Genomic DNA, 15330 nt, shown 5'->3' with positions numbered 1-15330 from the left:
CCTGGTTGGTGAGAGGAAGTTACTACAGAATGGGTTACACTACTTTCTATTACTGTCCTGTATGGATGTATTGATCTAACATAATGGGGAGCTAGCTGATGAAGGAATAAGAGGTAATTCAGCAGTTCCCCTGTGTCAGCTGTATGTGACTAAACCCATGAGGTGGTAATTACAAGATGATAGCTCCAATTCCGAGGGATGCAGCTGTCTTGTCAGGCTGAGAACTAGAAATGAGAGGAGGATAGCGTTGGCAGAGACTGACAAAGGAAATAATTTAATACAGAGCACGACTTTGCAAAAGGAGCTGGGCCTTCCTTTCACCAACAATGGAGCAGTAAGTCAGACAGAAAGAAAGGCAAGCGCGTTGACTGGTTTATTGTTTTTGAGACCTATTTTGTCTTAAATGGTTTGGTGCTAAGTAAGTGTTTTGTGGTCAGAATTTACTGTCGCTGCTTTGTGAGAGACTAAACCTGCAAGGTCTGGGTCTGTCTCAGATCTGCAGAGGTAATCATGGTTGTTACACCAGGGATGCAACCTGAGACCTGGTCTGCATGTAGCAAAAAAAGACAGCCTGAGATCTGGAGGAGCAGTTAGCTGATCATTTGTGACAGCAAATTGCAGACACGCAAGTTTTGTTTGATCCTCTTTGAAAATGATTTTGTGTATAAATAAATAACTTTTAGAATAATAGGTAGGCTTTCTCAAACAGACTTAAACTTGGTGTTTTGATGCTTCTTTTTCCTTTGTGTGGTGTAGTTAAAAATATGGTATCTGAGGTAAGAAAAAAAAATTATGTAGCTATGGTAATATAAGTATCTCATTTACGTCTAAAATACTGTTTAGCTCCTGCTGCTGCAACAGAAAGATAATACAGCAAAAGTGGGTTTTATTTTTTCTTTCTTTATTCACTGTTTATCTTACTGTTGTTTTCACCACTTACCATATATAATTGATTGGTTGTCCCCTGCTGTAAATATGGATTTTTAATACATTGATGTGGTAAAGAGACGGGTTTTTGTGTAAAAGGAAAATACAGCTACAAAACTTGGTTTCCGCAGAATGGAAGGTTGTGCCATGTTTTATGCTGACAGAGCCAGTCATGGCTTTCTGCGTCATGGTCTCACGTACAGGTACAGGTTTGTAGATCAGTTGGCGTGAAACTCAGAAGCACTTAATGGAAGAGTAGTAAATGTCATTGGTAAGAGTGGTCTGGCATAAACAGGAATCCCAGGCCCTCCCTTCAGGCCCTTAGGTCTGTTTTTACTTTTTTTTTCTTTTTTTTTTTTTTTTTTTGAGATCAAGGGAGAACTTTGTATTTTGAACAAAATGTGCAAGGGCCCACCCTTCCTGAATTGCATTTTTGGTTATATGTTCAGTCCTGCAGCTGTAATACTCAACAGAAGTTTTTGTTTTTGTTTTTTCTTTTCTTTTTTAACCCCCTCTCCTTTTTAATACATATCATGAGAGGATTTAGTAGATGTTTTCATAGAATAACTGCAAGGAGTCTCTGATTCTACACTTCTCTTATATTGTGCCTGAGTAGTCTGTGAGGAGAGCTGCTGATTGTTACCGGGTTAAGTCTAACACCTTTAATTCATCAGAAGTTCATGTAATGTATTACTTACACTGGATGTAGGTGCCAAAACTGACCTGTAAACCTAAAATTAAATTGGGACTACAAAATTAATTTGACTTAGAGTGTGGAAAATAGCCTATAAATGGAATTCTTGTGGGAACAGTATAAAATTCCTCTTTGACATTGATTCAATGTAATTCTTTTCTTAAGAGGGTAACTTTAAATTGTATAACCAATACTTAGTTTTAACCAGCACCAATACTTAGTTTTAACCAGCACAGACTTCTGCCAAATTTTGCGGTAAGACAGGTATTGACAAGAATGTTCTGTGGTGCTTCTGAATTTAAGGATTTCAGTGTCCAGCCTTATTGCAGCTGACTATGACAGACATCATACCCCCTTCCCAAACCTGATCAGATAGGTGATGCTATGAAATTAACATATTGTTTGCCATAAGTTTTAATTTATATAATGCACATGCACATAATAACATAAATTTATGGTAAAGATATGGTCAAAAGTGAATTCAGAATCTGATTGTCAAGGTTATAACTGAATCAGAAATTTATGTTCAAATCACACTAATTGACCCCTGATTTGGGAGAATTTTTCAACTTGGACCCAAGAGTTAAAGGTCTGATTAGCTCCAGATCAAAAATATGTATTCTCTTAATAGATGGCGAGTATTTGATTTGTGCATGAAATTAATTTGAGGACTGAAATTATTCTAAATCATTAATATTTTGCTCTGGATGTTGGCATATTTTGCTTGGTATGCTGCTAGGAACAGTATTAAGAAAAATATTTTCTTCTCTTTCTTGAGATTTAGAAATATTTTGTTGGTTTTAACAAGAACATGTTAATCATGTCTGATTCTTCAAGTTTTTCCCTGATTGTGCCTGTATTTAGAAGTCTGAATTAACACACGCACAGTCTTTGCATGAGAGCTCATGCATTAGATTGTCTCTGCAGGGGAAAATTTAGGGTACTTAAGCTAATTAGAACTATGAAAACACTAATTTTGAATGTTTTACTGAAAGTAACTCAGAATACCCTGGCATTCTGTAAAATGTAGGACAATGCTTTTAAAGAGAGCAAGAGTACTCTGAATGCGGGGTCGTCTCAAAACTTTCTTCCAATTTTCTGACATCTGTAACTGACCAAGTCTTCCATATTATTTAACGCAGTATTGGGCCGGCCCTTTCCTAACCATGTAGGTGCAAAAGCAGGTGTAGTGTCAATCTGTCTGTAAAAAGAGCATGTCTGTCCGCGAGACCTTAATCATTTTAGCTATTCCAAGTAATCACTGAAAAACTGCCTCTTGCAACACCTCATTCATCTGAGCCACTACTAAACATCCTCTTATATTAGTAGAATTCTTAAAATGAATTACTTCTTCCAGACACGGAATGTGTTGATAGCAGGTAGCTCTTGCATCTTTTTTCACCCTTCTGCATGCTTAGGGTTGATCTTCTGATGCTGTTAGCTTCTTTTCAGCTCTGAACTGTCTGCATGTCCTTCCAAGAAAGATCTGCCCTTTCCTTGGTGATTTCAAGTTCTTTGTTTTTCCCAAGGTGACTGTCAACGGAAAAGCTGTAAGATCCAGTGTATTACCTCTATTGTACTGTATTTGCAAATAAAAGTAAAATATGATGAATGAGATTCCATGCTTAGATAGAAAACTGCACACAGAAACCCACCACCAGCAAAGACTTGAGAGAGCTTTTGGCAGTTCAAAATATATGCGTGTTCTTCTCCTAACTCATACGAAACAGCAGTATTGGGAAGTACCTTATGCAGAAGTATAGTTCTAAAAAATGAAGACTGGATTTAAAAAAAAAAAAATCAGGTGTAGAGAGAATCCCAAACTTCATTAACAGAAATTTAGGACATCCTGAATCATCTCAAATTACAACTTGACCTAACCCTACTCAATAATGAAAACATTTTACATCAAGAGGGGGAGGTAGATTTGCGTTTTTGATAAAGTATAACTTTGTAATTGAAAACACTAGTAATACAATTTGCACATTGTGGAAGTTGAAATGATATTCACAGCTTGAGACTTCCCCTGGCATGGCTAGATGAGACTGTAAGCTACCAGATAAATCATTAAGCATCTTGCATTTGCAATCTATAATGGCAGTAGCTATTTATTATCAGGTATGCTTTGTATTGTAATTATAATAGTGTTAGCTGCTAGGACTATAAAAGCTGTTAAGGAATATGAGAGTGCTTAAACTATAAAAAGCATGTTTGTATGAGTCCATAGCTATGCTGAGCCAAACACAGCATGTTTCACTAAAAGAAAGAAATAAATAAATAAGCAATTGTTTTTTCTGTCAGTGATATGGATGTATAGCTGCATGGCTTTTGTTTCATGTATGGGAAAGAACAGTGGAGTACAGAGAGTATGAATAGGTGTTTGTCTTGCAGGTGACTCCACAGAGCGTATATACTTTGAGAAAGTTCTTCCTGGACACAGAATTTTGCCTGATAATTGCAAGTTCAAAGACAAGCATGAAAAATATCTCCCTTTCAAATTAACACTTTTATATGCGTGACAGAAATGCATAGGGTTGTTTGGTGCAGTGCTTGATACACTGAACTACTTGTTCACTCAGCAAAGGAAATTGCATTGCTTTTGAGATCCACATGTGAACCTAGCACCAGATATTAAAGAAAGTCAAAGTTGGCTTGGTTGTTCTAATAAGAAAAAACAGTTGAAGAAAATATTTCCCAGTAGAAATTAAGTAAAAATACATTTTATGCTGCAAGTCTAACATTCCAAAATTGAATCTGTAGTCTTTTTCTTTTTTTTTTTCCCCTCTGTGAATGTAAGCATGATCCAGTAATAACAAAGTAAGCAGGAACATACTTTAGTAAAACCTCATTAATCAGGGCAATCTGATATTAAATATAACGAATATCAGGAAACTATGAGAAATCACCGAGCAAATGTGCTCATTAGTGACTTACTGGACAGCTTTGTGAGAGGTACTTGACTAAAACCCTGTTCCAGTTACTGTACATTTAACAAGCTCCATGAATAGCTATGGTCTAACAGCTTCCTGTTTCTCAGGCACACTCGGTAGTATTTCTGAAATTTTATAAAACAATAACCCTCAGGATGGAGGTTGCAGACCAGGCTGGTTGCTTATCGGGGCACTGCAATCTTGGATCCCACATCCTCTGCTGCCTGCTAAGTCTTGGAGACTCCAGTTTCTCATTCTGCATGTGTGCTTGGCAAGCTGCTGCTGCTTCGTGTGGCACGTCTGCCTGAAGTTCACAAGCTACGTGTCCCATCAGGATTTTTATCAGGTCAGGAGTTAGTCCTGGATTCGGAAAGCCTGCTGAACCCATGCCCCAGATGCCTACTTACTGCTTCTGTTCTGCATGCTGTGCCCATAAGCACAGCGGGCTCCTGGTTTGTTACAGGACTATGTGCAGTGGCAGAATGAGGGCTGAGGCGTTCACTCAGAACTGGTTCCATTGCCCCTGGGTGCCTGTGTGTGAAGGGAAGAGCACCCTGTTCGCTAATCAGCCCGGCCTAAACACCCCCAGTAACAGCTGCTCTGATGCTTCCTCATATTCCGAAGTTTAAACATACTGGAGTCCACATAAAAATAAATAAATAAATATAAGATCGTGCTATTTATAATTAAAATCACCTATATGAGGAAAAAAACGAAGAGTGAAGATCTGAATAGGCCTGTACAGACGTTAATCTGTATAATTCAGTTTGTTTTGGATAATGGAAAAGTAGAGTTACAAAGAAAAAGCCTACTCTCTTTCCGGTGGTGGTCAGATGCTCTGGAATATTATTTTAGTAACAAAGCAGCTTTATTTTTAGAAGTCTATTAGAAAAAACTGGTATCGCTGTGATATTAAATCAGTAGTATAGAGACTCAGTGCAGTGGGTCCGGTTCCTATCGCACAGACCAGCAGACACGGATCCTTGTCATCCTGTTTTAAAGAAAGGATGAAGCGGGAGGACCTCGCACGCTGCCTGTCCGGGAGCTGCCCAGCCGTACGTTTGTAACACCACGGCCGGGCCTTCACTTGCAGCCCGGGCCGTGTCCCCTGGGGCCGCATCCCGCACCGCCCCGGCTGCCGGGCCGCAGACCGACATGTCGCGGCGGGCCGGCCGCTCGCCCTTCTGCCCACCCCCGTGTCCCCCAGCGCCTCTCGCTGCTCTCTCCCCGGCTCCCCTTCGAGCTCCTCCTCCTCCTCCTTCCCCTCCCCGGGCTCCTCCGGCGGCCCCGGGCCGAGCCGCGCCTGCCCCCGCCCCTGCCAGCAGCCGGGGCCGCCCTCCCGCGGCTGCGAGCTCCGGCACAAGATGGCGGCGGCCGCTCGCTGGGCCCTGCTGGGCCTGGCGCTGTGGCTCTGCGCGGCCGCCCGGGCCGGCGAGCCGGAGGGGAAGCGTCGGGCCGGGCCGGCCAAGAAGAAGGATATTCGGGACTACAACGACGCGGACATGGCCCGGCTGCTGGAGCAGTGGGAGGTACGGCGAGGGGCTGGGGGCCCGGCCTGGAGCGGGCAGGAGGGAGAAGGGAGGGATGCTCGGTGGCTTTCGGGCGGCCGGGGCCGATTTGTGTCCCCTGAGGGGACACCGGCGGGCTGAGCGGGCTCCTCGGGGAGCTGCCCTTAGCCTGGGCACCTCCAGCTGCCCTCTGCCCAGCGCCACCAGCCCCGGCCGCCGGCTGGGGAACGACCCCGGCTGCAAAGGCTCGCTGGCGGTGCGATGCCAGCGACTGGCAGCGTTAAGCGATACGGATTGTGTGAGTAGAGGTTGAATAGCACGAGGAATGTCCATTTCACCTTTACGGAGTGGTTATATTGTTGGGTTTTGTTTGTTTGTCTTTGGTGGTTTGTGTTTTCCCTTCCTTGCCACCCCTAATTATAATGTTTTTGGTTTTTTTTTCTAATTCCATGTCTCTGTCCTCCTCCATCCCCATCAGCCCGCTGCCTTAACTTTCTTTGACAGGTCGCTTTGGACAGTTCCTCATCGCTCTTTTCTCCATGTGGTTGTCGTGCTACTGTTTGGTTCTCTGCGTTATTTTTATCTTCTGTCATCTTCTGATAAACGCCAGAGTACTCATGCCTTGTTTTTACTCATGAGGCTGTTCTCCAGAACATTCTGCACAAAAACTGGAGGAAAGCTTCTGTCTCATGCAACACCAGTGACGGCTGCAAGTCAAAATGAAGAAGTAGGGTTTGTATTCGTAATCTGGATGCGGTTACTTCTCTGAGAAGTAGGGATGCCTGCCTTGGACCTGCTTGGCAGGTTGGGGACTCCTCGTTCCCATGAAATGTTACCGTGTCTTCCCCTTCAGAAAGGCAGTTTCTTAGAAACCTGAGTTAAAATGTAAATTAAATTATGTAAGAAGCCCAAAGTTCACTTTCTGTTAGTGTTATCAGCCAAGGACCAGATAGTCCCAGATGCTAAAAAATCAGCTTAAATGATAGTAGTGGGCAAATTTAACCAAGTTTGGCATAGTAGGAAAAATCTTAAACAATAAGTACGTATGAGCTTGTGAATTAGTAGTTTGGTGAAAGGGAGACGCAAGTTACTGCCTTTGGGACTCTCTGGCTTCATGTTCTGTTCCAGCTGTGTGGTAAGCAGGGTCAGGAAGCTGTTCTGTTTTTTTCTCTTTAGTTGGAGCATGACTCTGATCCAGTTCGCCATGTGCTGCACGAATGCTCGCAGTCATGTTGCATGCAGATGTGGCCGAGCAGCTGGAGAGTTTGCAGCTCAGGTTGGCATTGCCGCTGTGGAAATGCATGTACAGCCAGGGCCACAGAAGAAAAAAATCTTACTGGAGCAGGGGCTCAACAATTACCGATTGTGTGGTCTTCTGGATGGTCAGCTGTATGGCATTTCCCCCGAGAGTAGTTAGGGCAGATATGGGGAACATGAAAGACTTGAGGGTGGGGTGGTGGATAAAGAAGAAAGGCCGAGAATGGGCTTGATGGGGTGGGGATGAGAGAAATAAAGGAGCCATTATGAATTTGGACAAGAGCAAGAATTATGCTTGGGAGTGAGGGGGCACAGGGCACAGAGCTGTATAGAATCAAGGTTCCTTAGTTTCAGCCGAGTGAGATGATTCCTAATATTCTGTATTTCCATGGCAGTTGGCACAGAATCACTGGAGGGTGGTGGTCTCAGCATCCCTGGGGTCAGCCACAAGCCTGGCAAGGTACTGTTTCTGCCATGTGTGTGGCTGCCTGGTGAACATAGCGTGATTTGGTGGGGAACGAGCGTGGGGAGAGAGGAAAAGAGAGGGATTTTGCTTCAGCAGCTCAGCTGCAGAATGTGAACCAGAGCTTTAAAGTGTGAGCTCTGTCTTCTTGCATCCTGCTCACTTACTTGTGAGACTTTTAAAAGATTCTGCTTATATTAACTGCAGATAGATAAGTAACATTTCTTTATGAACGTGGTTTTTGTTAGAGATTTCATTGCAATCTTCAGCATTTTTGAAACTTGTTTTGATACCACTAAGGCCTGAGGGGACAAAGTTACTACTAAGATCTTTCCAAACTTTTAAGGTCAATAGGTTGGAATAGAGCGGGCTTGCCAAAGTTAGAGAAGTTAAAGGGTTTTAATTTTGACATCTTGCAGATTTTAATTTCGGTGGCTTGCTACCCCCACAGGGATCAGTAAATGAACTATGATTTATCAGCATTTGGTGTACTCAGCCATTACTTTTGGTAGAGAAGAAGTAGGGTAGGAAAAATGGGCTTGGTGTGTGCCACCCAGGGATTTACCGTGTGGTAAGGGACTCTCCAGCAGCCTTGAGTCCAGAGGAGCTGGAAACAGAACTGAGAATCTCGTACGGAGGTTCTTCTGTTGCTAAAATGTCATTCTTTCAAACAGTGTGCTGTTGCTATAAGCGTCAGGGTTTCTAAGGTTTGACTCTGAGCTACGAGTATTTAATAGGCTATGGAATTAGGTGGCGTTTGTTGCTGATATTTTTAAAAATAAAGGTACAGGAAGTTGATGAGAAAGGTACGAGAATGGGAACTGAAGGTGGACAAAGAAAGAAGGAATATATAGTTGTCACTGTATCTATGCAAAGCTTTCCCTCTGACACCTCATGTTAGAGTTCAATAAATCTGCTGGATATTTCAAAGCAAAAGCTTTCACTTTTCTGCCTTTACTTTGTAGACAGCTTTATAAATACAAAATTTTGCGATGTTCTGTACAAGATCACCAAGAAAAGTAGCATGTAGGAGAGCTTTTGACTGCTTCTTATAATGTTTCTACTGAAACTGCAATAGTGCTTTATGAACATTCAGTTGAATTGTTAAGGGAAAAAAAAAAGATAATATATATTCCTAGGTTGGGCTGTCACTAAAGCCAAAGTCAGTTTCTATATTGTGTAAGGAATATTTGCAAACACTTGTTTCTGCCTTTCCCTTTCAAAACTATGAAATAAGTTGGTTTTGCACTAGCCAAACTGGTATAAAGTAAGGTTTAATTTGCTCTTACTTCTGAAGAACATTTTTCATTCAATCATGTAAGATCTTGTCCTTCAACAATACTTTACAAATACAAGCATTTTCTGGCTTCCTCTGCAATAAGCCTTGTCCCGCTTAGTGACGGCAGCGGGACTTCCCTGGGGCTCTCCTTTGCTCCCAGTTCACTTGATGTGGAAATGTCAAAGGCATGTGAACTACTTAAATGCATGCTTCAGACTTGAAAAATTGAAACAGATATGTAATTAGTAAGGAAAGGAAGGATAAAATGTAAGTCATTTACAAATCTCATTCTATAGTAATTAAATTTTGAAGTCCCCTGTCAGAAAGACAGCATATTGTATGTAATTGAGATGGGAAAAGAGCGTAGGTCGCTTGTATGAAACCTTAACCTTTAAAGAGTATGGGACACTCCCTGTAGTGTGAGGGTGTTGTGGGAGTTTATATGCGCAGGCAGAAATGAGAAAGTAATGCACATGTAGCTCTAAAAATTAAGCTGGGCTCCTGACCTCTGAGGCTTCTGAAGGGCGAATATCTCTAGATACTTCTGCAGTTCACATTCCTAATGGAGCAATGCATATTTTTGCTAAATGTTTGAAGTCAAAACAACACCTAAAATATCTACCTTAATTGCCACAGATTTACTAGTGCTTGGGTGAATGCCAGTATAAGATTTCTGATTTCTTTTTTTCCTTTTTTTTAATTTCTGTAATATAAATACTGTTAAGTAATCAAATTCTGGATTAATGTAAGTTGTCACTATACTCACTCATCTCTGTTGGGAGCTTTTTCAAGGGGCAGTAGTTTGAATTCTGCCTTTCCAAATATTTAAATGCCTGTCAACGTCAGCAGAAGCATTAATAATTTCTTTTTTCTTTTATCTAATACTGATTTTGTCTTGGTGATTATGTTGTCACAAAGTGAACTTCTCTTCATCTGTGCGTTAGAAAAATCATGAAACCTTTAATATAAGTTTTCTTGTGACTTGAGCATTGAAATTCTGAATACATTTATTTGTTTAAAGACTATAGTGAGGAAAATGAAATTCTCATTAATGGCAAAGTTCCCAGAACTGAGCTTTGACCTCCTTTGTATATTGCTTTTATTTTTATTTATATGTGTATGAGGCTCTTCAGTTCAGCTTTTTCTCAGTTCATCTTTTGTGCTTAGTAAACCCTGTGAAACTCTGAGGAAGAAAAATTCTGAAGTTATTTTTGAAGTACCAAGTTGGAGTTGCGTTGAATTGGCCACGAGGCTGAAATATTTCTCAGTACATGGTAAAATGAGATTCTACCTGTTGGTATGAAAATGTGCATCATCGCGAGGGGAGGGTTGTAAATGGGAAGAGCACTCTTAGTGACATACCCCAAGACAAAACTTGCTGCTGCTTCTTACTCAAGCGTCTCCATTGTTAAACTATAGTGATATCTCTTTATCAAAGCAGAGTTACTCTCGAAATGACGGAGGGCTTAAAAAAAGAACAGTTTTGTGGAACAGTTAATTTTAAATTATCCTTTTCCTTTTCAAAACAGAAAGATGATGACATTGAAGAGGGGGATCTTCCTGAACACAAGAGGCCTCCAGCACCAATAGATTTCTCAAAAATTGATCCAGGCAAGCCTGAAAGTATCCTGAAACTGACGAAAAAGGGGAAGACTCTGATGATGTTTGTCACCGTGTCAGGAAATCCCACAGAAAAGGAGACAGAAGAAATTACCAGCTTGTGGCAGGGCAGTCTCTTCAATGCAAACTATGATGTACAAAGGTAAGCTGTTGTACACAAGGATAAGGTTTTTGCTTTTACAGAGCTCTTTATTTCTTTCTTCCTGAAAATCTTTTTGGTTGTTCATCCTGTGCTCCTCCCTAGCTTCATCAATCCTCCCTCTTGCTTTGTTTCAGCATCAGTTTATATACTATTTTGTTTTCCTTCAAAAGTCACTCTGGAAAAATTCTGGTGTGGTGCACAAATCTTTTTCACGCTTACTCACAATGTGTATATAGCCTAGCTTCTTTTTATCTCATTATGGTTCAGCTATTTATCAGTTTTAGCTGCAATAGTTTGCCTTTATGTGTTGATGGAAAACATCACACTTGGAAAACTTGTAACCACAAAAGGCTTTTTGTTCCCCTGGCTAAAAATGAGATTTTTATCCGAGAGAGAGGATGATTTTGAAGCCGAGGAATGTTGCACTCTTGAGTTGAGACTGAGAAGGGTTGCAGTAAGAGCATGAAACAGATTTAATGTCCATTAGTAGATTTTATGTAGTGTCAAATTAGTTCTAGAGTTTTCTTCATAGTCTTTCTTCTACTTAGTTGTTTGTAAGCTTAATACTTTTTATTCATATGTGTGCTAGTAAACTGTTCTCATCCTCATACCCAAGCAACAGCAAAACCAAGACCAATTTCTTGCTTTTAAATGGATGTCTATCTTGGAGTGCTCTGAATTAAGCAAAATGTTTTAGCACTGGAAAGGCACAGAGCTAACTGAAAAAAAATATATGTATCTTTCCTCTAGGTTTATTGTTGGCTCAAATCGTGCAATCTTTATGCTGCGTGACGGTGGTTATGCCTGGGAGATCAAAGACTTTCTGATAAGTCAAGAAAGGTGTGCGGATGTTACTCTGGAAGGCCAGGTTTATCCTGGCAAAGGAGCAGATGAAAGTGAGAAAGGAAAAAACAAAACAAAACCTGAAAAAGCAAAGAAGAAAAAAGATGCAGACAAGAAATCTAAAAGCAGCAAAGAGGACAACCGAGCAACCAAGCAGAGAGATGATCTATGACGGTCGCATTAACCAGACTGATTACTGCTCTGCTGTTCCTTGAAGGGAAATTGAAGTTTCTGTACAATTTCTGGCTTTACTGGGGGAAGGAAGGAAGCAGACATTACTGAGGTTAAAAGACTTGTATGTTGAAATACACCAGTTTACTTATTAATGTTGGCCATTTGTTTAGTTACAGGAAAGGTAATGTTTAATAGCAGCGACTGACTAGTTTGTAATTCTTCATGCTTTTGTTGTTCAAAGTTAACATGAAAGTCTGTGTGTCTAACATTACAAACTTAAGTGGAAGGGAAGAAATACGGTCTCGGAATACACCTGTGTTTACCTGTAGTAGCTGCTGTGTGTCATGGGTATGCAAATTGGTCATTCATTCATTGTTGCTCTTAGGTAGCAGAGTTCATTTCTAAAAGATTCTTTAGGAAGCCAGTTTGCCAGACTAAGTTTGCAAAACTGGCTGAAATTGCAAAGAACAGTGTTACAGTGGCCAAAGGTGCCTGAAATTACAGGGTTTAGGACATGTCTGACTAGACTGTTTCTTTAAAATAAACAAAAACTCTTCTGTCCATACCAAAAATCCACAGAAGCGCTTAGAAGCATTATAGAAGGTAGGCAGATGCTCAACTAATGCACTCCAAATCAGTACAGAAAAGAGATTCCATACATATCAGAATTGATGCCGTTGAGGTTAATGGAATTACAACACCAACAGGAACGGTGTCAGGGTGAAAGGAAAAGTCATATTCATGGCATTCAAGTTGCTACTGCTGCCAAAGAACTGTGCCCACCAATGCAAATGCTATGTATGCCCCATTATCTTGACAGTGAGCGAGAAGATACAACTTTAACTCAAATTAATTTGTTTTGCTAAGGGTTTGCTTAAATCTTTAAAAAAAAAAAACACTAGTTACAATATAGAGGTACACTTGAAGTAGACGTATCGCTTAATGATGCCTAATAACCAGATTATGGTGATTTTTTTTTTAATTTTTTTGGTAGATTCCTGAGGGACATTGTTGACTGTAAATGAACATTGATTTAAGTCATATGAAGATTGATATTTGGGAGCAAGACGGATTTTTCCTTGAAAGACTTTATGTAATTAGGAAGGTTTATTCAGTTGAATGCATGGCTTTATTCAGTTGAATGCATGGAAGGTGTATTCAGTTGAATGCATGGCTTAGAGTTGCATTTCCTTTATCCCTTACTAAGGATTAAATGCACCAAGTTTTTTTGTCCACATTGTTTATCGTTTTCCAGAGGATTAGCACAGTATTAATTGTCTTCATTCAATAGTACTAAGATAATGTTGCTTTGACTTTTTTTTAAGGTGCTAATATCCAAGTGTTTTGGATGAAAGGTCCTAATTGAACCATAATGGTTGATTTTGTGGAATACTTCAATATCAAAAGTGGGAAACTGTGACTTGCTGAGTGCTTGTTCCGAAATAAATTATGTGGCTAAACCTACTGTTTCACTGAGTAGTAAAACCTTTTAAATAATAATACATTTAGATAGATATCTGGGGAGAAACTAGCCTGCCTTTGGTTTCTGTAATTACTTGTAAGGACTGAATGATGTTGATGGAAGGTCCAAGTGATCATTTTTATTTACTTTCAATGGCATTTGTATTGAATATTAAATAAACCTTTCCTACCACACTTCACTAAAGAATTGTTGGAGTGGAAAACTGAAAATCGTGTATTTCTTCAGGTTTAACTTTTATATACTACTGTTAATCCAAAAACGTAGAGGAGTTGAGATAAGCCTCTGTACATCCTTGGATATTGCACTGGGGAGAGATGTGTAGTCCATTTCTTGTTCGTAATTAACTGATCATTTTGTAATCTTTTCTGGTTTTGTACCTCCCTTTTTTTAAAGAATATTGCTTCTCAAAAGATGAACATAGTTCAAATGAAACTAAATATGACATTGACCATGTTTTGTCTTTTTACAACATAAATCTGTAATATAGAGATGACAAATCAGATTACCATCAGAAATGTGTAGAAATGTTCTGTCGTTTTCCTAATGTTACGAAGCATAAGCATATGACTTATTTTTTGATTAAACTGTTCGTTTTTTTTTCCTGAGCTAAATAATTAAGCAATGCAAAATAGTATATGGATAATATAAAATCAAATATGCTAAGGAGGAGGGACAAATACTACCTTACAACTCTAGCCCAGCTTTTGAGAATAGACGCTTGTTTTAATCATTCATAAATCAGTGTTTACAGTAGGCTGGGTCTCTTCACCTTCAAGTTAAAAGAACTGGGAGAGACCAGCTTTGAAATTTGACCAGCCAGTTGGCCAGTTATTTGTTTTTGAGTGATTAATTTGAATTTGCCAAATGTAGGCATGTGTTGTACCACATAGCTCACTTTAAATGTTTTTTTTGTTTGTCTTTTGTTTTTTAAAGATTTTGCTAGGTATTCTGGTGTTTGACTCGTTTTTTTTTTTTTCTCATATAAAATACAAAAAAAATGCCTTCAAGTAGACTTTGTCTTGCATTTTCCTTCTCTCTTCTCCCCCCGTCCTCTACCACCCATGCTTTATACCCAACACATGAATAAATATGCTATTAAGTGTAATGTGGTCATCTAGAAGTAACTTAATCACCAGCCAGTCTTTCTCCGACGTCACAGTTCATAAATTCTACTCCAAAACACTTTGTCTTCCCTTTTAAAACTCTTTGGGATCCTAGCACTTGTACTGGTACAGTGTTACATAATCAATGTTATTTTCTACTCATTTAAGAGACCCAAAGACAATATTATAGATTTGTATAAAAATATCTTCAAAAAGTTACTTGAGGTTGTTGATGTTCTAGAAGTAACCCAGCAGATGCTGGTTTTCACTGTACAGTGTTGTGCATTCAAGTCTCACCAGACTTCCAACAAAAGGTTTTTGTGGCTCTATAAGCAGGCAAAAGATACAGCCTTTACAATGAAGTTCAACAAGTAGGTTGGTGATTATATTTCTCCTTGTTCTTTCCTTCTTATTAAGTTCTGCACAGAGGTACGTGGAAAAACATCTGCTGTCCTCACAGCTAAACTTCTGCTGTTTTTCTCTACTCCATTTAGTTATTTCTCTGTTCTAGTGTTGTAATTAAGTTTTCAAGGTTATCGTTATATTTTAATCCAGCTGCCCTTCTCAGAAAAAAGCCAAACAACAGTTTGACAATGGTACCGCACACGATGTGGTTGCATTTTGTAAAAAATTTCCGGTTGACAATATTTTGTCTGATAAAATACTGGAATGAATATCTGTTTTCTTTTTCAAGATAATCCTAATGTATACTGTTTGCCTTGTGTGTTCTACTGTGTGTGGGTTTTTTTGTTTTGTTTTGTTTTACTTTTTTTTCCAATTAAAATTCCAAGCTGGAAGAGAACAAGGGCATTTCCTATTTTTGGGGGCTTAACATCATCAAGCAAAGTAAGTAAGGAAGCTGACATTTAAATTAACAGGACAAGGACCTGGAAGACCTGAGAGAAGA

The 15330-nt window shown here is 39.8% G+C and overlaps 1 protein-coding gene across 1 annotated transcript; it reads left to right on the top strand.

Annotated features, from left to right (window-relative positions):
• Nucleotides 1-5826: 5826 nt before the first annotated feature.
• Nucleotides 5827-13503, top strand: MESD (mesoderm development LRP chaperone). The gene is made up of 3 exons (XM_083849604.1): nucleotides 5827-6080; nucleotides 10588-10820; nucleotides 11571-13503. The coding sequence occupies exons 1-3, from the start codon at nucleotides 5916-5918 to the stop codon at nucleotides 11833-11835; spliced, it is 663 nt and encodes a 220-aa protein (XP_083705730.1). The 5' UTR covers nucleotides 5827-5915; the 3' UTR covers nucleotides 11836-13503.
• Nucleotides 13504-15330: the final 1827 nt, after the last annotated feature.

Source organism: Anser anser (assembly GCF_964211835.1).
Source record: "Anser anser genome assembly, chromosome: 10".
NCBI lineage: Eukaryota > Metazoa > Chordata > Aves > Anseriformes > Anatidae > Anser > Anser anser.
The sequence above is the reverse complement of the archived record's forward strand: the minus strand, read 5'-3'. Positions and strand labels throughout refer to the sequence as shown.